General features: G+C 57.5%; 2 protein-coding genes across 7 annotated transcripts; one reads left to right on the top strand and one right to left on the bottom strand.

Moving 5' to 3' along the window:
* Positions 1-119: 119 nt before the first annotated feature.
* Positions 120-12,654, bottom strand: LOC126072611 (chloride channel protein ClC-Kb-like). 5 transcript variants are annotated; one of them, XM_049878022.1, is made up of 20 exons: positions 12,606-12,654; positions 11,889-11,994; positions 10,517-10,645; positions 9,589-9,717; positions 8,809-8,948; positions 8,377-8,454; positions 8,165-8,255; positions 7,480-7,605; positions 6,906-6,990; positions 6,684-6,785; positions 5,857-5,941; positions 5,386-5,559; positions 5,006-5,075; positions 4,721-4,828; positions 4,113-4,326; positions 2,881-3,014; positions 2,077-2,165; positions 1,846-1,929; positions 1,013-1,099; positions 120-648 (listed from the first exon to the last, which is right to left on the bottom strand). In XM_049878022.1, the coding sequence occupies exons 2-20, from the start codon at positions 11,986-11,988 to the stop codon at positions 601-603; spliced, it is 2,073 nt and encodes a 690-aa protein (XP_049733979.1). In that variant the 5' UTR covers positions 11,989-11,994; positions 12,606-12,654; the 3' UTR covers positions 120-600. The 5 variants fall into 5 exon arrangements, with proteins under 5 accessions (XP_049733979.1, XP_049733976.1, XP_049733978.1 ...); XM_049878019.1 differs by having other exon boundaries at positions 121-648; positions 4,721-4,831; XM_049878021.1 differs by having other exon boundaries at positions 121-648; positions 1,846-1,926; positions 4,721-4,831.
* Positions 12,655-17,195: 4,541 nt separating this feature from the next.
* Positions 17,196-23,202, top strand: HSPB7 (heat shock protein family B (small) member 7). Of its 2 annotated transcripts, none has more exons than XM_049878017.1 (3): positions 17,196-17,494; positions 18,002-18,135; positions 19,403-23,202. In XM_049878017.1, exons 1-3 carry the CDS (start codon positions 17,305-17,307, stop codon positions 19,580-19,582), a joined length of 504 nt encoding a protein of 167 aa, XP_049733974.1. In that variant the 5' UTR covers positions 17,196-17,304; the 3' UTR covers positions 19,583-23,202. The 2 variants fall into 2 exon arrangements, with proteins under 2 accessions (XP_049733974.1, XP_049733975.1); XM_049878018.1 differs by lacking the exon at positions 17,196-17,494 and adding an exon at positions 17,517-17,629.
* The last annotated feature ends 753 nt before the right edge of the window (positions 23,203-23,955 follow it).

Below are 23,955 nucleotides of genomic sequence, written 5' to 3'. Positions count from 1 at the left end.
TTATACCCGAGGACAACTGTCATGAGACCTGGTGGAGGGACTGGCTGGAGCTCTGCCCTAAGGACCATCTTCCCCACATCTCCCTGCCAGGAAGTGGGCATGAGGAGGAGTGGGAGACCAGAGACCTAGGACTGCAATGCCTGTGACCACCAGGGGCCCCAAGAGCTCAGTCAAGGGGCCAGGACAGGTAAGAAGCCAGATGCCAAGTCAGCATCCTTGGAGCTAAGGTGAGGGATGAACAGCAGCTGTGGGGATCAGCTTTATTTTTCTCAAGAGCCTGTGGTTGGGCATCAGACAACCCTCATACAGCATGTGTGCCTGCCCTTGGTGACAGGATACGCCAGCCTCCTTATTCATGAATCTGATGAACATTCACTGAGCACCCACTGTATACTGGCTTTCTGCTGCCCAGCTCTTTGAGCTCTGTCCAAGGTGGAATTTGTCCTTCAAGACATGTAGTGGCTGCCCCGGCAGGACAGGGCTAGGTTAGAGCTGCCTGTTTCGCCAAGGAGTTGAGCTGGGCTGGAGGCATGGGGGCGTGCTGGGATGACAGAGAGTCACCAGGTCACTGAGTGCCCCATTTTATCTGGCCAGGCTGGCTCACTTTGGGGCTGGTGGATTCGTCAGGTTAGAAATTGCTTTCTCCAACTAGAACAGAGAGAAAGGGAGTTTAGGAGGGAGGATGTACAGCAGGTTACGAGTGGGAGCTCCAGCTTTATTTGATTCCCTCAAGGGGTCAATTCTAGGGTAAATGTTAGAGCCGGTGCCTGCCCATTGCACAGATGGGAACATTGAGGCCCAGAAAGTGGCAGGGCTGGTCTAGACAGCGGCAAAGTAGTAGTAGCCAAGCCCAGCTGGCCCATCTTGGGGGCTGACAGGAAGACTGGGCCAGGAAGGAGGTGCTCATCAGAATTCCAAAAGCCCTGCTTCCAAATTTGGACGGAAGGATATTAACGCCCCTCAGCCCTGTAGCCTGCTCCTCAGCTTTGCTCCACCCTCGGGACCCTGGTACCTCCACCCAGGACACGAAGCCCACAGCTCTGCCCCGCAACGTCACGAAGAGGGACTGAAGGTTCATCAGCTCAAAGAGGTGGTGTGCCTGTGGGGAGTGTCAGGAAATTCTAGTGGGGGGAGAGTCCACCCCAGGGAGGTGTCCATCCCACCCCTCTGGCCTCAAGGTCTCCCCAGCCTGGGGGCTTTGAGCAGAGGGGGAGGTCCTGATGAGAGCTCTTGCCCCAGCCATGCCCACTCCCCACATCTCTGTGGAAAACCAGGGACCTAGACCTGCAATCTCAAATGTGACCACCAGGGGCCCCCAGAATCCATCTGGGGCTTCAGACGGAAAGGACCTGTCCATCTAGCATCACCCAGTGGCAGAGAAGAGTCCGGTCCATCCCTGGATCCCCAGCTGCTTCTGCACTGCCCTCCCCCTCACCCCCAGCCCGCCATGCTCCAGGCTCTGTGCCTGGGGGGAGGGGGAGCTGAAAGAGGGAGATACTTGCATTCAAAATGGCTAAGTAATTTGCCCAAGATTACATAAGGAGAATGTATGTGGTAGACCCAGAATTGAAACTGTGACTTGGTGCAAAAACCGTACTTCTAACCACTGTGTCTCTCCATCCAGGGGCTTCTATTTCCTAAGCCCTCCCACTTCCCTGGTCCTTCTGCATCATCCCAACACCCCTGGGAGTGAGGCACGGATAGGGCAGGCCCTGCTATACCCATTCTCTGGATGAGGAGTGGACAGCAACATGGCCAGCGGGGGAAACTGGAGCCTAAGTTTCCCAACCAGGCTCTTCCGCTCTACCTCAGTGGCCTTGTCTACCCATGTGCCTGAAAGCTTACCTGTTGCAGAGAGGTCTCTGGGGACAGCTGCAGGGTCATGGGCTCCATGGGACAGCCCCCGGCTAAGATGTCCTGGAGACACTGCTGGATGGGGGAGGGTTATGGGGCCTGGGCCAGGAAGCCTCCCCTTCCCCAGGCTACCCCTCTCGGACTGCCTCTCCCACAGATCAGCTGCCCCCCAACCCCTGTTGCCCACACCCCCGCCCCTGCTGACACACCACTAGTGCCCACCTGGTGTCCCGGAGCCCAGGAAGGTGACTCAGCCTGGAGGGCCTGTACCAACTGGGCCCTTCGTACAACGCCCACGAGGATTTGAGATTCTGGACAAGTGGAGAAGGAGAGGAGGGGGAGAGGAGCATTATAAAGAAGAAAGAATTCATTTACTGAGCACCTACTATGTGCCAAGAGCTGTGCTAGTTGTTGACATGTCTCCCAGGAACCTCCCAGCAGCCATATGGGTCAGGAGCTATTAGCACCCATTTTGCAGAAGAGGAGAGGTTAATTGTAGCTCTAGCTATATCCTTCCCCAAGATTCAGCTTACATGTTTTTAAACAAGGGCCGCCATTTATTTGCCTTTAAAATTATGGTTTTTCTCATGGCAACAAGGGTTGTGGGGAGGTAGGGGTGCTTGAAGGGGACCCTGAGTGGGGGAGGCCTTTTGGGAAGATGCTAGTAGTGTCCCCATCCTCCCATCCCCACTCTCCGAGCACACCAGGCCTGGTTCCTAGAATTCTCCTGGGAAGATGGTTAATAATTCCAAGAGTACCATTCACCAAGCACTTTATAAGCATCCTCCCGTTTAAACACGTCAGCCACGTCAAAGTAGGGTAGTTATTATCTCCATGTTACCGAGGAAACTGAGGGTCAGAGAAGTGAGGTGACTTGCCCAAGGTCAGGCAGCTGGTAAGTCACAGATTCAGGTTTGCCTGACAGCTCCAATGCCTGGCCTACCCTGGGCCTGAGCTTCTGCGGCCCAAGAGGAAAGCCAAGGGAACCCGCCCTGCCCAGCCAGCCTCCCCACTTCGTGCTGGCACCTGTGCTCTCCACCAGGGAGTACTCAGCCACGTCTGTGGAGGTCACGACCTTGACCACCTCATCCAGTGGCGTGTCCTTGGCCAGCGTGGTGATGGCGCAGTTCATGAAGTGTTCCACAATCACACCTTCGGAGCTGTGGGCAGAGGGACAGGGTGGGGGGACATCCAGACCCCAAGATGAAATGGGGGATCTGGGGAGCTTTGCTGGAACAGGGACTTGTGGTTCTCAAGTGTGGATAGGTACTGAGGGGTTCCCGGAATGAGGAACCCCAAGGTGGGCAGGAACCTGGGGCCCATCTCACCTAATGGTCTGGCTCTGGATCCAGCCCCCTGAGCCCCTATCTCCCCCAACCAGCCCCACTTTGCTCCATTTTATCCAACAGGCTGCCCTGAAGAATTTCATTTTTAGAAAAATTTCATGGCCAAAAAAAAAAAAAAAAACCCAAAATTTGAAAAGCACTGGAGTAACTACCCCATTTTACAGATGGGGAAACTGAGATTGGGAACAAGGCAGCAGCCTGCACACATTTGGAGCTGGGTCTTGGACCTGGGACTCCCAGAGCCTCTTAGTCCTGCTTCTCCCAGGACAGAGGCTGCCCTTGTCTGGTCAAGTGAGGACCTCAAAGTTCACTTCCTTCCTCTAGGTCCCAACATTCCCTGAACAAAACAGAACAGGGAGTGAAGAGAGGGAAGAGGGTCCCCCAGATCTGGCGCTTATTGGTATGACCTGGAGCAAGACACAGCATCTCTCTGAACCCCAATTTCCTCACCCAACAAATGTTATGAAAATGGAATCCTTAGGTAATGCAAACAGATAAACGAGCTTGGCTGCTACCACAAAGGTTGGAAGTTAGAGTCCACCCAGAGGCACCTTGGAAGAAAGGCCTGGCAATCTACTTTGAAAAATCAGCCATTGAAAACCCTATGGAGTACAGTTCTGCACACATGGGGTCACCATGAGTCGGAGTGGACTCGATGGCACATGGTGGTGGTGTGAAGATGGACCGATGACTGGTAGGCCATCTGAAGTCCAGGGAAGCCAAGAACTTGCCCACAGTCAGACAGTGGTGACAAGAGGGCAATCACATGTCTGCCCTTCCTTCCAACCCCCACCCATGTCCAAGGTCAGCCACGGTGGGCTTTCTTGTTCATGTGTAGGGAAGGAGCCCCCACCCCCAACCCACCCCAGACACCATCACCCCAACAGCCAACCTGAGCCAGGCATCACTCACCTGATGTTGCGGCCCCGGATCCATGGCAGGTACGGCAGCTTCTTGACAATGATGGTGCCATCATAGAAGGAGGCCTGGCAGCTTTGGGCGATGGCGTTGGCCACCAGCACTGCCATCAGCACAGGCAGTGCGTGCAGGATCTGGCCAGTCATTTCGAAGGCCAGCATTGCAGTGGAGATGGTGTGGGTCACCGCCCCTGAGAAGGCTGCAGCTCCTGCAGGGTGCAGAGCCCAGTGGGGCAGCTCAGGCTGGGGCCAGCCACATGGGAGGGCAAGACAGGTGTGGCTATGGCCATGGGCCAGGTTGGGAATTGTCCAGAGGTTCCCTGACCCAAGGCCATACACTGGCCACTGTTGCAGTGCCCTAAAGCCCGGGCTGGGTGAGTGGGAGAAGGAAGAGTAAGGGGTAAGGGAATGGGGACCCAGAACAAGGCAGGAGCTAAGAAAGGGTAATGGGTGCTCAGGGGATGGGGGCTTGAGGAGGGGACAGGTGGGGGCTCATCCATAGGGTCAGGGAACACCCTTATGTCGTGCAAAACCACAGCGGGTGCTCAAGGTCCACCCCAGCCCCATGATGCTTGCCCACCCAGCGGGGACCCAGCCACTCACCTGCCAGGGCATACCCCCCGGGGATGATGGGATAAGTGACCCCTCCAGCCATGATGCCCTCAGGGAAGGCGACAGAGAGGGCCTCTCCAAAGAGACGTCCGATGGCAGCTCCTGGACGCAGACTTGGGGTAAGGAGGAGGGAGCCTGGCCGACCTGGCCCCTACAGCCTCTACCGCTGGTGATCAGCCATGGAACAACTCCAGGGATGGATGGGGTGGGCTAGAAGCCCCTGCCATAGCCCCACTACAATAACCCTGAATCTTTCCCCAAGGGCCTCAGACTCACCATAGATGAATACAGGCATGAAGTACCCAGCAGGCATGGGGATCGTCGTAGCCAGAATCAGCATCCAGAACTAAGGGCAGGGGACACGGGAGTGTCCGAAAGAGAAAGAGGGTGTCCAAATATGCTTTCCTTCTTCCCTCTCAACTTCCCCTTTAAGGGAGGTATAGTAAATTATTCCCATTTTACAGATGAGAAAACCAAGGTTCAGAGAGCTGAAGTGACTGGCTAGGGCCACGCAGAGGGCAGGGATCAGATCAGGGAGTCTGGGTGGAAGGCCTGGCTCTGGGCTGCATGCCGTGTGTGGGGAAGCACCCCCCCCCCCACCATTCCAGATCTCAGCTCTGTGCACACCCTGGCGTGAGTGGCCACAAGATGCCCACCTTCATAACCAGGAAGAAGGCAAGGGTCCCCAAGACGGTGAACTGCGGGTGGTACCACTCGAACCATAGGTTCTGGGGGTCGGGCTTGGCGGGCCAGGGTGGTGATGAGTTCCTGGTGATGAGCATCCACGAGTTGTTGTCGATCAGGGAGTCTAGAAGTTCCTTCATGGACAGCTGGAGCAGGGTTGGGCAGAAGCCTGCATCACGGGGGCCCAAGGCAGTCCCCAGCCACCCTCCCCACCTGCCGCCTGCCTCAAATCCCACTCTGCCACCTCCCAGCTGGGGGACCTTGGCAAGGCCTCTGAGCTTCCCTGAGCTGCAGCTGCAGCTTCCTCATCTGCAAACCGATGGCAGGTAGCTCCCTATATACGGGTGTCGCCAGGACGAAGTGAAAGGGGGAGCTCAAGGTGGGCACTGAATGTTGTCTCCCTTCTTCCCCAGCTCCTCTGCCCCCAGCCCTGCACCCCTTACCCGAGAGGCCATGAAGCGGCCCATGCCAGGGGGGTAGGTGATGGAGGCAAGGATCAAGGTCACCAGGGCAGTGTATACCGGCTTGCTAGGGGAGGAGGGGATGGTTAGCTCCAGTGACACCCCTCCCCTCCCCCCACCATGAAGGGTGAAACAGGACCTCACCGGGCAAGGGCAGACCCCTGCCCCCCACCAGCTAACAGGAGAGCTGGGAGGAAGAGGCAAGGGAGCGGAGCGGGGGTGGGGGGAGCAGGCATGAGCCAGCCCGCACCCCAGAGGGAAGAAGCATCTGTTGCCCGGGACCACTGGATACAGTAAGGGGCAGGGCTGATGGGAGAGCTGGGTACAGAGGTAGTCTGGGAGGAAGGACAGGGCCAGACCAGGCCAGGGTGGGGCTGGTACAGGGCTGGCCCATGGCAGGAGGAGGGCAGACTTGGGTGGGGGAGTGGGGGTTCTGTGGGAGGTTTGGGCTTGGTGAGAGGAGAAGGCATCATTGAGTGGATGCTGTCCCAGTGAGGACATCAGGGTTCAGTGAGGGATGGGACATTAGTGAGAGGGGTATGGGCTCAGGGAGAAGGTGGGGGTTAAGTGAGGTGGTTGCTAGCCCAAGATGGAAGGGTGGGGCCAGTGACTGTGGAGGCTTGGAGAGGGGTGTTAGTGAGGGGGTGGGACTCCATTAGTAGGGCGTGGGCTCCAGGAGTTTGGGGGCTCAGTGGGAGAGTAGCCATTCAGTGAGAGGGTAGGGCTCTATATATAAAGGAGTTGTGGGTTCAGGGGAGCTGGAGCCAGGGGTTCCTCTAAGAGGCCTCCAGCCCCAGTCCAGCACCTACCTGGTAGCCAGCAGTTTGGAGATGAACCGATTGGTCCTGGTGAAGCCAAGGAAGATCCGCTGACAGAAGAGGTATGCACAGCTCAAGATGCCACAGATGGCCCTGGAGGTGTAAGGCAGATAAGCCCAGCCCCAAGTTCCTCCGCAGTGCCAGAGGCAGTGGTTCGGGCCTGGGGGAGGCCCCCAAGTGGGTTCTCTCAGGAGGCCAGAGGCTCCCACTCACCCCAGCACCACAAAGAAGAAGATCTCCGGCAGGTCAAAGGGGACGTCCACTCGGAAACTGGTCTTGAAGAGGGAGGTGATGGTCTCTTGGGGAGGAGGGGAGTTGGGGGGCAGAGGTCACACACCTACCCACCCAAACCCAAGTCCAGAATTACTAGGCAGGGTGGGGGCAGAGCCAGGTCCTGCCCACAATACCCCTTTCCTGGCATTCAAGGCCCCCTGAGCCTGGCCCTCGCCTCCCTTTCCGGCTTCACCCCCTCTGCTCCTCAGAGCCCCCCACCTTTTATGTCCAAAGGGTTGGCTCCCTTCTATCCTCCTGGGAGGAGGATGGGGAAGAGGAGAGAAGGGAAGAGGAAAGGGAGGAGGGCTGGGAGGAGGGAGGAGGGAAAAGGAAAGGAAGAGGGAAGGGGAGAGAGAAGGAGGGAAGGGAGAAGGTGGGAAAGAAGAAAGCAGCGTGAGGAGAGGAAGAGGTGGAGGCAGGAGGGGAGGAGAGGAAGGCGAGAGGAAAGGGGAGGAGGGACAACCCTGGCCCTGTTACCCAGGCCGGCGAGGGTCAGGCCGCGGGCGGGGCTCACCCTGCTCGTTGTTGAAGACCGCCAGGAGGCGGAACATGAAGGCCCCGCAGGTGGAGGCAAAGAAGCACCTCCAGTAATCCCAGACGGTGTAGTGGGAAGCCAAGACCTCGACGCTGAACAAGACGCCTGGGGGCGACGTGGAGCTCAGCCCCAACCCCACCCATCCCAGGCTGCAGGGCTCCAGGGCGGCACAGGGGTCACCTGCTTTCTCTCCTACACCTGGACAGACTTCCATTCCCGTGGGTGGTGAGCGGACATGAGGGGAGGGCAGGGCCTGAGCCCTGGGCTGGGACTCCAGGACCCTTCTGACAGAGGAACACGTCAGCGGGGAACGCACGTCTGTGCCCAGTCCGGTTCTGGATCTTCCTGGACATGTTATTTAATTCTCACAACAACCCTACCGGGCAGGGACACTCACAATCCCCACTTGACAGATGAAATGAGGCTCTGAGAGGTGGGCTCACCAGCCCAGGATCACACAAGGTGAAATTTCAAATCCAGGTTTGTCACCCGGAAGCTTCCTGTCATCCCACCCCATCCCAGCCTTGGGGTGGCTGCACCCGCAGCAGGAACCCCACCCCTCCATCAGGCCTTGCAGTCAGCAGAGGAGGGTCCGGCTGTGAGGGGCGGGTGGGGAGGGAGGCGGGGAGAGGTGCAATCGGCGAGACGCAAGGGGGGGCCTCACCGCTGAAGGGAGCCCCGAAGACTGTGGCCACGCCCACCGCCGCCCCAGCCACCAGCATTTCCTTTTGCTTGGTCTTGTTGGCTTTAGGGTTCTGGGAGAATCCGAGTTTTGGGCTCAGAAATCAGCCCCTACTTCTCCCAGCTTCTCCCCTCACGAGCACTGGCTGTTGGGGACCCCATTCCTCAAAGGGGGGCTCACACTGCACCCCTTACCTCAGACTCCCTGACGGCCTTGGTGCGCACGAGGCTCAGGTAGGCAGCTATCATGGCAGACAGGTGCACGAAGGGGCCCTGCGGAGGGGAGACGTGGGTGCAGGGTGGGCACCCCGGGGGGAGCTGGGGCCCTTTCCCCTCCTCCTCAGGTGTGAGGTGGGGGCAGAGAGCGCCCCACTCAGGGCCAGTGGTGGCAGGGCTGCCCACCCATATCCTTCTCTTCCATCCCCCAATCCCCAGGGGAGTACTGAGGTGCCCTTTATCACACTCTGGGGACTTGACCTGCCTCCTCCAAGACTAAGAGCCCCCAGAGGGCTGACCCAGCTTCAGGCAGGGTGATGGGGAAAGGCAGGCAGGAAGGTCAGAGCAGGGTGGGGTAGGGTGGGGTGTGTTGGGGTGGGGTGGGGTGGGGATGCTCATGCCTGCGCATACCACTTTGCCCAGGAACACTGTGCTCTCGCAGGCCAGGGTGCAGGTAAGGCCCACCACCTTGGCCCCAAAGTTCTTGATATCCAAGTAGTCCTCCAAGACCACGCCAGACAGGATGGTCTTCAGCTCCGGGATTCCAGAGCCTTGGTGGGGGTGGAGGCGGAGGGGGCAAGAGGAGGCGCAATATTTAAACTCTTAAATTTTGACGCTGCACCAAGTGTTTTCACATCACAAGCTTGTTAGATCCTCACCAACCCTGTGAGGTTAGGATTCATAAACCCATATCTCAGATGAGGAAGCTGAGGATCAGAGAAGGGAAGTGATTTGACCATGAACTCCCAGCTGGGCCTGGCGGACAGCTGCCATGCAGTGGGGGGACCTAGGATGGGAGCTCAGGCCACCCCTGAAAGCACACCTGGCACTCTCCTCTACTGGGCTGGAGCTGGAGGCAGAGCTGAGGGGCCTGGGGGAATTGCGCCCCTCCATTTGCCCCACCCTGGAATGCCCTTGGCATGGGTCCTGCAGGGGACCTACCACCAGTCCTTCTTGTCACGGCCCAGAGGAGCCTTCAGAAAGCAGGTAAAGCCAGCAGCCACCCAGGAGTTAAGAGATCTGTCATTCTCACTGTATGTCTTTGGGCAAACAACATGACTCATCTGAGCTGGGCTATGAGATGCGGTTACTGATTGCTGCCTGCCCCCATCAGAGGCCCCATAGGGTATGAAAAGACTTTAGCCAGTGGGGACTGCAGTGCAAGGGCAAAGGGGTGGCACCTGGACTCACCTCCAGAGGAGGGTGTGATGCTCTGGGAGAAGCCCGATGAGAAGGAGGTGAGGGCCATGGGATACACAGTCCAGGAGATATACCGGAGCAGGTGGCTGTCCCCAATCTCCTGGTACAGCCAATTGTGTGCTGGGGATGGCAGGAAATCAGGGAGCCACCCACAGCCACTGCAGCCCTCAAGCTCAACACTGTGGTACCCAGATACCATCCAGAAAAGGGAGCCCCAGGGCCACCCAGTGAGTGGCAGATCCTAAGAGGAGGTAGCAAATAGGACCCTGAGTCCATATCCCAGTTTTTTCACTTCCTGGCTGAGTCACCTTGGGCAAACAACTCAACCTCTCTGAGCCTCTGTTTCCCCATCTGTCCAATAGACTAGTGATGGTACCCCCCTCACAGACACTGTGAGAACTAAATGAGGCAGGCGTGAAGTGCTTCACACAAAGCTTTGCGCATAGTAGGTCCTCATTATGGCCACTAGGGAAGCTCCTGGAGAAGATGATTTAGACTCTTCCTGCCCCATGTCCCCTTTTCCAGGGAGCTCTTAGGGTGGAGAGAGCCTGCTGAGGCATACGGAAAGAAAGTTTGGTGCCTAGTGGTCTAGACAAGTGTCCTCCTCTAGGGTAACCAAGCTGAGAGCAAGTAGGAGGGAGGAGAAGGAGCAGGGGTGGCATGAGAGGTGGGCGCAGAACTCAGACAGGGAAGGGCCCTTGGAACATTCAGGTCTCTGTCACTCACTACACATGAGGAGGCTGAGCCCCAGAGAGGGGCAAGAGCTGCCCAGGGTCACACAGCGAGTCAGGAGCAAAGCTGGGAGCAGACCCAGGCCTTCTCTCTGCCCCACCCCAGCTGTGCCTGGCAGCCCATCTGGCATCCTCAAGAGCGTGCCTGGAAGCCCTTGGTCCAGAGCAGTGTGTGCGTGCCAGATTACCTTGGACTACACTCCCGACTGCAAAGCTCATGGCATAGCTGATGAGGGCCATGAGCACTCCGAGGGTCATCAGAAGGTGCCAGTCCTCGCCCATGTGGAACAGCTTCTGCTTCAGCCACTTCAGGCCATCTATGTAGGGACGTCAGGTCAGAGCCCAGGATGGGGGTGGGGAATGGACAACCCTTCCCTGGAGGCCCGCTCAGGCTCTGGGCAGGAAGGGCTGGGATGGGGGTGGGCTGGGGCCAAGTGGTCCTATCCAGGGCAGCCTGGAGGGGGCTCTGCCTCACGGGAGGGGCGGAACAGGTTTGTGGCAGGTGAAGGTAGTAACACAGTGGGTACCAGGCCTGTTGCCACTGCCGGGAGGCCTTTGTCCTCTCACCCTCCCCTCTCCGCCCATGTTGTTGTCGTTACTTGCCACGGAGTTGATTCCGACTCATGTCAACCCCATGTGTGCAGAGCAAAACTGCTCCATAGCATTTTTAGGGGTGACCTTTTAGAAGCAGATTCCCAGGCCTGTCTTCCAAGACACCTCTGGGTAGGTTCAAACCACCAACTTTTTGGTGTTTAACCATTTGCAACACCCAGGGACTAACTGTGTCCCATACTGGGGCACTTCTGGAAGAATGAAAAATGGGGGAGGAGGGGAGTGTGGATGGGGGCCAGGAGCTACAGCTTTCGTCAGTATCTCAGAAGGGTCCTTAACATAGAAAGCCAGAGAGTTTAGCAACACTCCATTGTCCCACGATCTGTGTGGCTGTCCTACAGACCCCACTGGTGCCAGGCCAGAGAGCCCCTGCTTGCCCCCTAGGAATCCCCTCTGCCCATTGGCTGCCAACCCAGCCTGGGAACTGGCCCTCACTGGTGGTGGGTATCAGCCCCAGGGCTGCACATAGCCTCTTTCTGGGATCCCCATCTTCTCTGCCCCCCAGCTAAGGGGATGGTCCTGATCTCAAAGTAGCAATGCACTTGGGCTCCAAGGAAAGGTGCTAAGTCCACACTCGCCCAGCCACTGGCTGTGGCACTATCGGGCACCTCCCCTCAGGGTCCCCACTGGTGCAAGTGAGTGAGATTCAAGTCATCCCACCAGGGAGTGGGAGTTTGGGTGGAGGCCTGGCTACAGGGCGGGCACAGTGATCAGACCTTGGGGCTGCATCTCTCAAAAGCAGACACCTGGCACACCCAACCCACAGACAGATGGACAGATTCCTTCCCTCCCTGCCACCCAGGAGACTCTGGGCAGTGATATCCCAGGAAAATGAAGGAGGGGGCAGCCCTTGAGCTTCCCAGTGGGTGGGGGAGGTGGGGCCTGAGTAGGGCTGCTGTCCTGAGCAAATGGTCTTGGTTTGGGAGGGGAAGGGGACCCAGCTCTCACCTCGGATGCCTCGCTGGATACGGGGACATGGGCTCCATAGCTCCCGCAGAGTCACGGGGTTCCCCGAGGACCCCTCGCGCAGCCCCACCAGCTCCTCCATCAGCTTCTTGGTGGAGCAGAGGAGTGGACCCTTCCTGAGCTGCTCCCAAAAACTTACCCTGCCATTTGCCCTGTCCTATCACTGCTGCTTCCCAAACAAAAGAATGTGTGTGTGTGTGTGTGTGTGTCTGTCTGTCTGTCTGTCTGTCTGAAGTCACCCGGTCAGAAGCGGACATAGGTCTGGGATGCCCTCACCACTGGAGTGGTGTCCATGTGTGTTGATGTGCAGGTTGGGTGGTGGGGGGGGCAGCTTGCTGAAGGCCCAGCAGCAGCTTGGTGACAGGCAGGATCCCTGACCTCAGATCCCCTCTTTCTTCTCTGGCCACCGCTCCCACCTCCCGTGCGCTTGGCTGCCTCTACTGCTCAGAGCAGCTTCAGCCTGGGGGATGCCATTCTCTCACTGTGGGGTGCACTCACTCTCCCTGTACTGCTCTAACTACCCATGCCAACCCCTGAACACCCCTCTCAGGCTGCAGAGGTGGGAAAACCCCAGGCCCAAACGGAGACCCTATGAGGGTTAAGAGAGGTGCTGGCTCCCCGGCCCCTGCCCTCCTGCCCTAGCCTTGGCAGGTCCCATCCAAATCCCCTGCCCAGCTTCGCACCCAGTGGCCCCCTCACCTCTGCCAGTCCACCCTGCAGTGGCCCCAGCCAAGCCTCCTCTAACAGAGATTCCTTTGCCTCCAGCTCAGGTGCACCTGGACAGGTGTGAGCTCCACCAATCAACACCCTTCCTCCTCCCTCGCCCCACCCCCAGCCCCGGGGTTTACTGTGGCCATTAAGAATGTCCTTGACAAACCACCCAGAACTGCCCAGGCTGGCTGAGCTGTGCAGGGCAGAGCCGCCAGGAGGGCTCAGGGTACGCTCCCAGCCCCCAGGAGCCCAACTGCACTGCCCGCCCCATGGTGCTGTGGGTGGGGCCTGGGAGGGGATCGCATGTACACACTAGGACAGTGAGGGTCATCTGCCAGGGCAGAGGGCCAGGGGTCTGGATTCGCAGAGCTGGGCATGGAAGGGGTTTGAAAAAGCAGAGGAGGAAGGGGGAGACCCCAGCAAGAAAAAGGACACGGGCAAATGTAAAGGGGGCCTATTATCTCTGCATCCTTCTGTGTGCCAGGCACTATGCCCAACCCACCCCACAATTACCAGGAGTGCTTGCAGAAACCCATTGAGGCCGACAGGATTAACCCATTTTAAAGAAATGGAGTCTCAGAGCCAGATTCCCACCCAGGTTTGCCTGACTCCAAACGTGTACAACCTGCTCCACTTTCCTGCCTTGGTGGTTCATCTCATTCAAGGGCAGTGATGGGGCCAATAAGCTGGAGCAAGGACAGATAATTGGGTCCCCCAGAGGCCTTCGAGCCCTGGTGAGGAGCTAGGGCTTGATCCTCCTGTCCACCCCTTCCCATCTCAGAAAAAAAAAAAAAAAAATTGCTTTTGATTCCAACGCGTGGTGATCCCATGTGTGTCAGAGTAGAACGGGACTCCGTAAGGTTTTCAATGGCTGATTTTTCAGATGGAGATCACGAGGACTTTCTTCCAAGGTGCTTCTGGGTGGACTTGAACCTCCAACCTTTAGGTTAACAACATTAACCATTTGCACTTCCCAGGGACTCACTATCTTAGAAGACTGTCTTTCTAGCTGCAATGCCCAAGGGGCAGTGGCTCTGGCTAGGAGCTTCATGATAAACGCCACAGACTTTGTCCCACCCTAACAGAGGGTAGGAGCATGGGCATCACTGGGACATGGTGAGGGAACGAGCATATGTTGCCAGCTCCATGCCAGACACTTTACATTTGAGACACCACTGTAAATTGGGAATAACATCACTGTTTTGCCAGATGGCAGTTGGAGAATCAGAGAGGTGCAGTTACTCATCTGAGGTCACACAACAGAGGCTGAACCCAGACCTGGACTGTGAGGCTTTGCCCCTCCCCAAAGCTCCTCCAGCTCCTGTGGCTTAATCAATGGGGTAATGGTCTGGGTACAAAGCAGAGGATTGGTGCCTGATGCCACCCTTGGGAGGTTTGGGCAAGAGATTCACTGCCCACAGCCCCCCAGACAGAGCCCCCTTCTGAAAATCATTATGGCCCTTCAAAGACTTATTAAAATCCTGAGAACCTGAGCCACCCCCTGCTCTTAGACACCAGACCAATTTAAAATTAAGAACACGTGCTCACGCACACGTGAGTGCGTGTGTGTGTGTGTGCGTGCGTGTGTGTATTAGGGAGTATGGGTGGAGAGCTTGCTGTTTTGTGTGGACCTGGGCCCACTCTTGCCCTGGTCACCCCAACCTGTTGACTGTTTGTAGTAACAGGATAACTAGCTGTCCTGTTGACATCCCAAACCCAGCCTCTGGCCTCAGGCAGCTGCCGGCCACAGTTCCACAGCCAGCATCAGCTAGTCAGCCGGCGCTGCGTGTCCACACCCTCACCCTCCTGCCCTGTGAGCACCAGGAAACTGAGAAGAAGGCAGCAAGGGAGCATAGGGCCCAGGGCAAGCCTCTAGCAGAGCCATTTCCACCACGTGGCAGCTCCTAATATCTCTCTCTTCCCCCTGAAATACTCAGCAAGTGGAGAGGAGGCAGGTCAGCATGGGAGAGAGCAAGCTTGAAGCTAGAGCAACTCTGCCTCTCCTGACTGTTCTTCCCTACTGGGAATCTCGGTTTCCTCTTCTGTCCAACTGGGAAAACCTGGGAGTCACGGGGTCAGGGGCCTGTATCTGCCTAGTCCCTAGAGCCAAGAACAGTGCCCAGCACATAGCAGGTGTTCAATAAACATCTGCCTAATGATGAAACACTGGCCTGTGAGCTGGCTGTGTGGGGAGCTGATGGAAATAGATTCCCTGTCCTTTCTCTAGACCTCTATATCGGAATCTCAGGGTGCAGGGGGAAGAGTCTGTTAAAAGCTTCCCCAGGTGACTGGGATGCCCTGAAAGGTTTGGGAATCAGTGGCGCGGGTCATCCCTGAAGCTCCTTCGATCCCTGTGAACTGAAGGGAGAGGCATGCCTGGAGACAGAGGAATAGCCTTAATGACTTTTTGAAGTCCCTCTTGGCCACCAAACCCAGAGAGCCCAGTAAATGTGAGGGTGAAGCCCCAGGGATGGAAAAGTGGGAGGAATGGTGGGCGGGGGTGGGTAATGGGATCTGATGTCCAGTAGTCATGACTCAGGCCCTCAGCACCATGACAGTGTGTCTGCATTTAGCCACTGGCTCCTGTTTCCCTGGCAAGCGGCTGGCTTCTGGGCCCCCCACCCCACCCCACCCCACCCTCCTTCCATGGCGCCTCAGTGCTGGTAACTGCCTGACAGCCAGACTAGAACCCTCAATGATTCAGTCCTGGCTCAGGATGGGTGACAAGGGCCAGGCAGGGATTTCCACTGGGGGTGATAGACCTCTCTTGCTCCAGCCACCACCTGGACCCCTAGCTCAGCCTATGCTCTGTGCTCTGCCATGCCCCCACTTCACATACCGCTGGCACAAGTAATTACCCCTGTGGTTGGAGCCCCCCAAGGATGAAGCTCCTTACTGGACTCTGTGGGTGGCAGAGGAAAGAGGAATAGTCCCCACCTTTGGGAGGCCCCAATCTAACAGGGAGACAGAAGAACCCTTGTTCTGGAGGGATTATCAGTCTGATAAGAGAAAGAGAACACAGCCATGAAATCAATGAATACAGGGAAGTCCATGTCACACTGTTAGGACTTGGGATGGGCTTCTGGGTAGGGCACCCCTGGGTGGCTGGAGCAATCCAAGAGGCCTCCATGGAGGAGGAGGGCCTTGAGCTGATCTGAGAAGCAAGGGCAGGTCTTGGAGAGGAGAGTGAGAGGCCCAGCCCTCCAACCCAGGTGGAGGGCCTGTCATCTCCCAAAATGGCCTTCCCACAGTCTCTGCCCCCAGTCTCAATGATTCTGCCCTGACTTTATTGAGTCAGGGGTGGGCAGAGAGGGGTATCTAAGCATTACCCATACATGTCTCCATATATGTATGTTCAAATCATCCCAGCCTCCAGAAGACCCTCAAGGTCCAAAGCAAGGGCTTGGGATCAGATGCCTGTGGGTTCAAATCTCAGCTCTGCCCCTCACAGCTGTGCAAGCCCCTCCATTTCTGGGAAGTCCCATTTCCCTGTCTATAAAATGGGAACAGCACCTCCTCCTTCCCAAACAGGGCCATGCTGGTAAAGAACGCAGCCAGGAGCTGGAGTCCAGAAGGCATGCAGAGCTAGAATAATTGTCTTTGAGAATTCTCCTTTAGCACTAACTGAAACCCATCCCACAGCAGTCTCAGGTGTCTGGGCGGAGATGGAGGGCAAGCAGACAGTGTCCCAGCAGCACAACCTTTTAAATGTTTAAGGACAATCATCCAGTTATCTGAGCCCAACTCCCAGTCTTGCCTCAAGCTGCCAGCTCTCTCCTCCTGGGGCCCCTAAATGTTCCAAGAATCAGAGGGGGAGGGCAGATATGGAATCTGGTCCCTGTGGGAGCTGGCAGGGGGACAGCTGCACATTCTACCTCCTCCCCGCCAACCAGGCTGTCTCAAACTTTCCTAAGAGATGGGCCGTAAACATCGTCTGCCCTGAGGAAAGCAAACCCTCACCTCATACAAGGTCCAGCAGAGGTCAGGGTCCCCTACGTACCCCTGACTTTCTGACCTTGCCATCTCCTGGGTCCCTGGAGCTGTTTGTGGAGTCAGAGGCTTGGACCCCTCTGTCCTGATCACCCACCACCCAGATCCCCCCCTTACCAAGGACTAGAACTTCAAGGGAGAGGGATCAGAAAATAAAAGAAACCCTGTCCTCAAAGAGCTTACGGTCTGATGGAGGAGGCACAGCCCTCAGAAACTAGACTCTGAAGGGGGAGACACAGTCTTTAGGGAGCCCCGGGACTGACGGAGGAGACAGAAAACACAGAAACAGCCAGAACCTTCCAGAACAATAGTCCATCAAGCACACAAGGTTGTAGGGCAGGCAGGGGGTTCTGAGTGCGAGGGGCCAGAATCCAGCTCCCCAACCCCCAGCATTGCGGAGGCCCCTGGGCTGGTGTTATCAGCCTGGAATGCCGGCGGCAGTGAGCTCAGCCCGCAGCCTGCGTTCATCGCCTGTCAGCAGGGCAGTCTGTGGAGAAGAGTTCCAGCCCCCTCCAGGGCCGCAGAGAGGCCTAAATTTAGCTAGTAGACAAGGGGCTGGCCCAGAGCCCAGGGACAGTCGGGCCTTATAAAGCGCCGGCAGTTGGGCCCCCGAACGCTCCCCCAGAGGCCTGTCACCCACATCCCTCTCCTGTCCACCCCCTGCCCTCCTGGACAGGGCCCGGCTGCCCACCCGTGGATGAGCCACCGGACCTCCTCCACCTTCAGAGCGGAGAGAAGCTTCCATTCCTCCTCCTCCTCCTCCTCTTCCTCCTCGGCCTCTCACGCCCTCCCAGCCCAAGACCCACCCATGGACAAGGCCCTGAGCATGTTTTCTGAGGATTTTGGCAGCTTTATGCGGCCCCACTCGGAGCCCCTGACCTTCCCAGGCAAGTGCCGGGGGCTCTGAGGGGAGGGAGACATGCAGGTAGGGGACATCCATTCCAGGGGACCATTGAAGATGGCCAGAGTTGGTGCTGCACAGCCTGCAGCCAAGTGGCCACCAGATGTGGCCGTGAGCACAGGTGGGCCTCCAAGGACAGCTAGGGCCCGGGGCTCAGATATGGCTCTGGTGGCCAGCTGTGGCTGGTCCTAGCTGGAACCCTGGAGGGCTGGGTGGGGCTGAGGCGTGGGAGGCATACGCCAGCCTCCAGGCCTGGAGAGGGGTTGTTACTGCCAGAGTCACACACACACCCCCGGCTATGCTGGGGTGAGGCTCCATCCCCACCAGGGAAAAGGTAGGCTGTGAGAGGTTAGGGGGCACAGAGGGCTTTAGGGGCTACAGCTGAGGAGGAGGCCAGGCCAAGGGAAGATGCCTCTTTCCCAACAAGCCAGAGACGCAGGTTCTTGGAAGCAAGTCTTCCCCTGTGTCCAGCTCACTGCAGCCTTCCCCACAGCCCGTTCTGGGGGGCAGGGCAACATTAAGACCCTCGGAGATGCCTATGAGTTTGCAGTAGATGTAAGTGACTTCTCACCGGAAGACATCATTGTCACCACCTCCAACAACCACATCGAAGTGCGGGCTGAGAAGGTAAGCCTGGCCTCCACCCCTTCTGTTCCTTATCCTCTGCCTAGTCCACCCCCTGCCCTCAGGACTCCCCTACTCCCATGCTCCATCCTAGGAACCCAGACCCTGACCAGGGCCCCTTCCCTCCCCCACAGGCTCCCCTAGGATAAACTGGGGACCTTGTCCCCTGTAACATATGGGCCATGGGACCCCCTGACTGCCTCTCTCTGCCCGAGGGTACCCAGGTTCTTTCTTCATGTCCCCAAGAGCCCAGGGCAGAGGGGAGTCTGGGGTGGGGGTGAGAGGAGGGAGATGGTGATGGTGAGGGAGGACAGCTCCTCTGGGGGGTGGGAGGCGGTACAGGAAGCAGGGTTAGGCCTGAGCAGCAGCAGGGAGGAGGTCCCCCACCTGACACACCTTCAAGCTCTCTTTCCTCCAGGAACCAGAGGACAAGCCCCCTCCTGGGAACCCTGAATTGGGCCCAAGGCCAGGCAGAGGGTCCCATGGACTCCAAACCCCATACTCCCTCCACCCACAGGTCTCAGGGTCACTGGGTCACTGGGGTCCCTGAGTCAGGAACTTTCAGCCAGGAGAAGGGTGTGACCGGGACTGAGCAGGGATGCTGCCCCAGGTGGGGTGGCAGCCACAGGTGCCCTGTGAGAGGAGGAGAGGGTCTGCTCAAGGCCCCCTCTGGATCCCCATGGCCTGGCTTCCTTCCCTGAGAGCTGAATGAGGGGGCTGGAGTCCTGGGCACCCATGCCAGCGAAGCTAAGGACTGTGGGCGCCAGCACCAGCAGGCAGCACATGCCAGCTTTGCCACCCCCCCGCGGTGACTCAGCCGCCTCAAGCTCCTCTGGACACTGTGTGCTGGCCGAGCTGTGGGGGAAGGGCCACCGGCCCAGCCCATGGCAGGGGACACTCAGTGTGTTTGGGTGTCCAGGAGGACAGAGCTCTTGTCTTTGCCACCTTGTCCTGTGTTGCTCAGGACCCCAGATTCTGAGCCATTGACACCAAGCCCCCTCCCTCATCAAGCCCCTCGCTTACCCCTTGGAACTATCTGAGTTCACCCAGTCACCTCTGTGCCTGTCCCTGCTTAACCCATGGCCTATGGTCATCCCCACCCTGGTCAGCCCCTCCATGCAGCCTCTACACCTGCAAACAGAGCCCCTCGACCTCTGAGGGCTCGGCCAGGCTTAGAATGGTGGGAAGGCGCCTCTGAAAAAGGGTATGGGGCTTTTATGCATGGGACAGGGGTGGGGGCAGCCAGCCCTGACCCACCTCTCTTCCCCAGCTGGCGGCTGACGGCACAGTGATGAACACCTTTGCCCACAAGTGCCAGCTGCCTGAGGATGTGGACCCCACGTCAGTGACCTCAGCCCTAAGGGAGGATGGCAGCCTCACAATCCGTGCGCGGCGCCACCCGCACACAGAGCACGTCCAACAGACCTTCCGGACAGAGATAAAAATCTGAAAGCTCTTTCCGACCACCCTTAACCCCTCAGCCCCCACCGACTCTCCCACTGTCCTGCCGGACAAGTTTACCTACCCCTCCATGACAGCCCCCAGACATCTCAGCCAAGCTTCCAGACCCTGAAACCCCCCAGGCCCCAGGTGGGTCATCCCCCCAAATTAGGGCCTTCCACTCTGCCCAGGGCAGGCCTGAGACCCCCTTGCCTCACCCATAGCCCCCAGCTTCCAGATGTGGGTTCCTTCATTTAAGCCGTAATAGAATGGCTAAAAAAAGAAAAAAATTTTTTTTTCTTTTTTTTTAACCATTCTATTCCAAATTGGGAACCCAGAGAAGCCACTTTGGGAGAGGGGGACTGGGCCAGGCAGGACCTCTGGGCAAATAATCTGCAGGACAGACAGTCAAATCCTTTGCTCTATGGAGTCTCTACAGGGCAGGGGCTGGAGGACCCAGGACCTGGGACTCCTTGGCCAAGGGGAAGGGAGAGGTGGAGGAAAGATCATAAAGGTGCCCATTTCAAGTGGCACTGCCTGAGGGCATAGGGAGGCCAGATCAGACATCCGTGAAGGTGAATCTCCCCCACCACTCTCCAGGCCCCAAACCAACTGGCAGGCTGCCTGCCCACCCTGGTGCCCCCAAGCCCGTGGGGCCCATTCCCCAGTCAGCCAGCTATGCCAGGGCAGTGCCATGTAGTGTCTGTATATAGATGGGGTTTTTCCAATACAGCTGGTTCGTGCTAAACTGTGTGTAACTCCTGCCGTCTGTTACCTGCTACTGGAGCCTCCAGGGAACACCTGGACGAGGGGTAGGGCTGGTCCTCCTCCCTCCCCCCAATATGCCTGGGGCACCTGGGGCTGCCTCCACTGCAGACAGGATCACCCGACAGAGAGTGGAAGAGAGAGCACGAATGGGATGTCAGGTCCCCAAGGTAGGACCCCAGCTTCTTGCTAACCTTCCCTCTGGCCAGGCGCCTCTCCCGTTCTTCCCCCTCCTAATCTAGGAACCTATACACGTAGTGTGTGTTTGCCACACACATGCACCCCCCTATCATTGTCCTTCAAATATCAAGCAGTGTCCATTGGTTGAGGCCAAATCAGCTTTACAGTCTCCATTTTATCAATGGGGAAACTGAGTCTCTGAGCAGTTGAACACCCAGCTTTCTCACTGAAGGCTGGATTTAATCCCAGGGTGTCAGAAGCTGTTCTCTGCCCATGTGTACTGGGGAGTATTTCCCCTCACTCTGTCTCTCTTGGCTTATGCACCCTGCCCCACACCTTCCTGCTGGGGTACAGAGGTGGGGGGGATCATAGGAAGAGCCCATAACCAGTCCCCGATGCAAGACAGGGACCTCTGTCAGCCTTAACGCCAGGAACCTGGCTTCTCCCAGTGACCCTGGCTCAGTTTCCCATCTACAGAAGCAAGGAGAAACAGGGAGGTTAGTTATGTCCCCGGGGGAAGGGGCAGGGCCAGCCTTTCCCCTCCAAGCCCTGCCATTTTGGGGTCATTGGAGGAGGGTGGGGGAGGTCATGGGAGGGTCCTGGCACTGCACCCTGTGGACACTATAAATGACAGAATCGCACACTTCTGGAGACCACCTGCCTGAGGTCCTCAAATTTGGGGTGGAGCTGGAGCAACTGGATGTGGAACCCCAGGATAAGGAGACACACCTGCCATGAGCAGAGTGGCACTCTCAGATTTTGGGGGGCTGGTGGGCTGGTGGGATGTCAAGTTAAAGCTCAACACATGAATGTACCCTTGGCTTCCTTGTGATCCCCTAGACCCACCTAGGCGGTAATTCTGGGATTATTTCGGTGGAAAAGCTTTTGACTTCTCCAACTTCCGTTTTTATTCATTCATTCATTTATTCAAGAGAGATTTATCTATGTATCAGGCACTGTCCCAGGTGCTGGGACACAAGGGTGGACAGGCTGTACCAGGTCCCCTCTTGAAACCCACTTTGTACCAGATTGGGGGGAGGGGGAGGCTGAGGCCCAGACAGGCTGAGTAACTAGCCCAGGGTCACACAGCTCAGAGGCAGAGCCCCCTGGAACCCAGCTGGGGGGCTGGCTGGTTCAGGGAGCCTGGACACTGTCTTAAGGGGTCCTCACACTCCACACACACCCAGGTACTGCCCAGTGTCAGGTGCTGCCCAGCGCCGCGGGGTTCCGACAGAAGAAGGGGAGGGGAGGAGAGGGGGCGCGGTATTTCCAGCCTCCATGACTCACTGATTCCACTGAGCTATTTGCAGCCCCGACACTCATCGGCCTGGCGGAGAGGGGAGGGGCCGGACGAGACCCCCCCGCTTCCCTTCCCCCGGGGTCAGGCTCACCTTGGCGCCCCGACTCCAGTGAAGCCCCTCCCTCGGCAGGCCAGCGGGGTAGCTGGCCAGGGACAGCAGGGACAGCCCTGGCTGAGGCAGGGAACCTTTTCCAAGTAGCCCCTGAGCTGAATACCTCCCACCCTCCAGGCTCCAGCGCCCCCTCCTCAGACCGCCGTTTTGGGAGGTGGGGGCTGCAGAGGAGGCAGAGCCGCTGCTGGGGACTAGCAATCAGGTCTGAGGGAGCCTGTGGCCGCCACCCGGGCCAAGGTGACCCCAAGGCAGAGGAGGGCGGGTCATTCATCGGCTCCGCCCTCTGGGCGCCTGAGTTGGTCGCAGTGCTTTGTCTTCCAGCTCCCGTATCCCTTTCCAGGCTAAATATAGACCTGGCTGTAGACCGGCGCCACCCTCCCGCCCAGGGAAAAAATAATTATAGCAGCCCCATTCACAGAGTGCCTAGTGTGTGCAGGCACACCGTTCCCCCACAACGATCCCACAAGGCAAGTACTATTATCCTTGTATGGAGTTCATGGAGGTTCACAGAGGTCAAGCAACTGGCCCAAGGACACCCAGCTTGGAAGTGGCACCACTGGGAGCCTGGACCAGTCTCCCCCGACAACCAGGGAGCAGAGGCAGCCTCCTCCCCCAGGGCCTGCTTGGGGACCCTGAGACCTCTGGCAGCCCCCACGTAGAAAGAGGACTCCCACATCTTATAGCTCCTGGGTGGGCATGGGCACAAGGCAGGGGATGTTGAAAAGATGCAGCCCTTGTGGGCTGGAGGCCTATGAGAGGATTCAGGTCAGGTGGAATCAGAGAACCTAAGGGCATAGAGGACCCAGGAATTGAATTCACTTTAAAAGGTCTGGCTCAGCGCAAAGGCCTCCTCCTCCAGAAAGTCCTCCAGAGATCCAGGCTCAGAGTCACAGCCTGAACCTAAGAACCCTAGGACCCAGGTGTTCAGACCCTTTTCTCTAACCTTGTCTTTCTAACTCATATGAAAGCAGCACTTGCCTGCGGTTAGGGGCAGAGGACCCACCCATTTTGTTGGCCAGCTCCATCCTCCCCAGGGTGACCCCTAAATATGGCCCCACTATGTCCTTGGGGCTCTGAAAGTCAGTCCAAACTCCTCATGATATGATGGTGAGACTCAAGCTCAGAGAAGGGTGGAGCCTTGGCCAGGGTCACACAGCAAGTCAGTGGCAGAGGTGGGATGAAAATCCCAGGCCTCCAGAACCTCAGGCCAGGGCTTCTTCACCAGAGCAAGCCTCCTCACCCTCATGGCCACCCCTCCCTGGCCCAGAGGTGAACACTGCACCCCCCCCCCACCTCCAGTCTCATACTCCTCTACCTCTGTTAGAGAGTCTGCCCTGGATCCCAGTTCTCCATGCTAGAAAGTGCCCTATTCTGTCTCTTCTGCTCTCAGACCTGACATGGGAAGGGATCTAAATAAATGTTTGTGGGATTATAAATAAATAAACAAGCAAACGAGCCTCAGTAAAGAGTAGAGGGTAAGCCACAGATTCTGGAGCCAGAGTGCCTGGGTTCACATCTTGGTTCTGCCACTTATGAGCAACTTAACGTCTCTAAGCCTCAGTTTTTCTATCTGTAAAATGGTGCTAATAGGATCTACCTGCCCGGGTGGTTCTGTGCATTCAGTGAGTTAATTCACACAGTAGCCTACCATAGCACACACTTCCCATCCACTGAAAATGTGCAAGAGGATTCAGCTACTGTTATTTCATTTAGATTTGGATCCTGACACCCCAGCTTGACCTCCACTGGCCCTGGCCCCAGGCCAGATGATGGGCTGGAGGGGCAGAGAGGCTGCCCCCAACACCTGCGGACTTCTCTCCAGGAAGTGGAGCTAAAACTTCCCCGCCCCTCTCAGAGGACTCTGTTGGGTCCTGGGGGTGGGAGAGGGGGAGGGAAGCCTCTGGAAGCCTTAGTTTCCTCATCCATAAATAAAGACAGTGATGGTACCAGGGTTGCCATGAGCAACCAGAGTGCGATGGTGTTTTAGTATGAGCTCAGTAAACTGAAGCTGTTGTTAAAGTTGGTG

Source organism: Elephas maximus, chromosome 3, assembly GCF_024166365.1.
Source record: "Elephas maximus indicus isolate mEleMax1 chromosome 3, mEleMax1 primary haplotype, whole genome shotgun sequence".
Lineage (NCBI taxonomy): Eukaryota > Metazoa > Chordata > Mammalia > Proboscidea > Elephantidae > Elephas > Elephas maximus.
The sequence above is the reverse complement of the archived record's forward strand: the minus strand, read 5'-3'. Positions and strand labels throughout refer to the sequence as shown.

Coding starts and splice junctions, on each gene's coding strand:
- LOC126072611 (XM_049878019.1), bottom strand. CDS start 11,988: ATGGAGGAGCTGGTGGGGCTGCGCGAGGGGTCCTCGGGGAACCCCGTG. Junction 8,256..8,376: donor AGGCCGTCAGGGAGTCTGAG/GTAAGGGGTGCA, acceptor GGATTCTCCCAG/AACCCTAAAGCCAACAAGAC. Junction 1,100..1,845: donor CAGAGACCTCTCTGCAACAG/GTAAGCTTTCAG, acceptor CACTCCCCACAG/GCACACCACCTCTTTGAGCT.
- HSPB7 (XM_049878017.1), top strand. CDS start 17,305: ATGAGCCACCGGACCTCCTCCACCTTCAGAGCGGAGAGAAGCTTCCAT. Junction 17,495..18,001: donor GGAGCCCCTGACCTTCCCAG/GCAAGTGCCGGG, acceptor CCTTCCCCACAG/CCCGTTCTGGGGGGCAGGGC. Junction 18,136..19,402: donor TCGAAGTGCGGGCTGAGAAG/GTAAGCCTGGCC, acceptor TCTCTTCCCCAG/CTGGCGGCTGACGGCACAGT.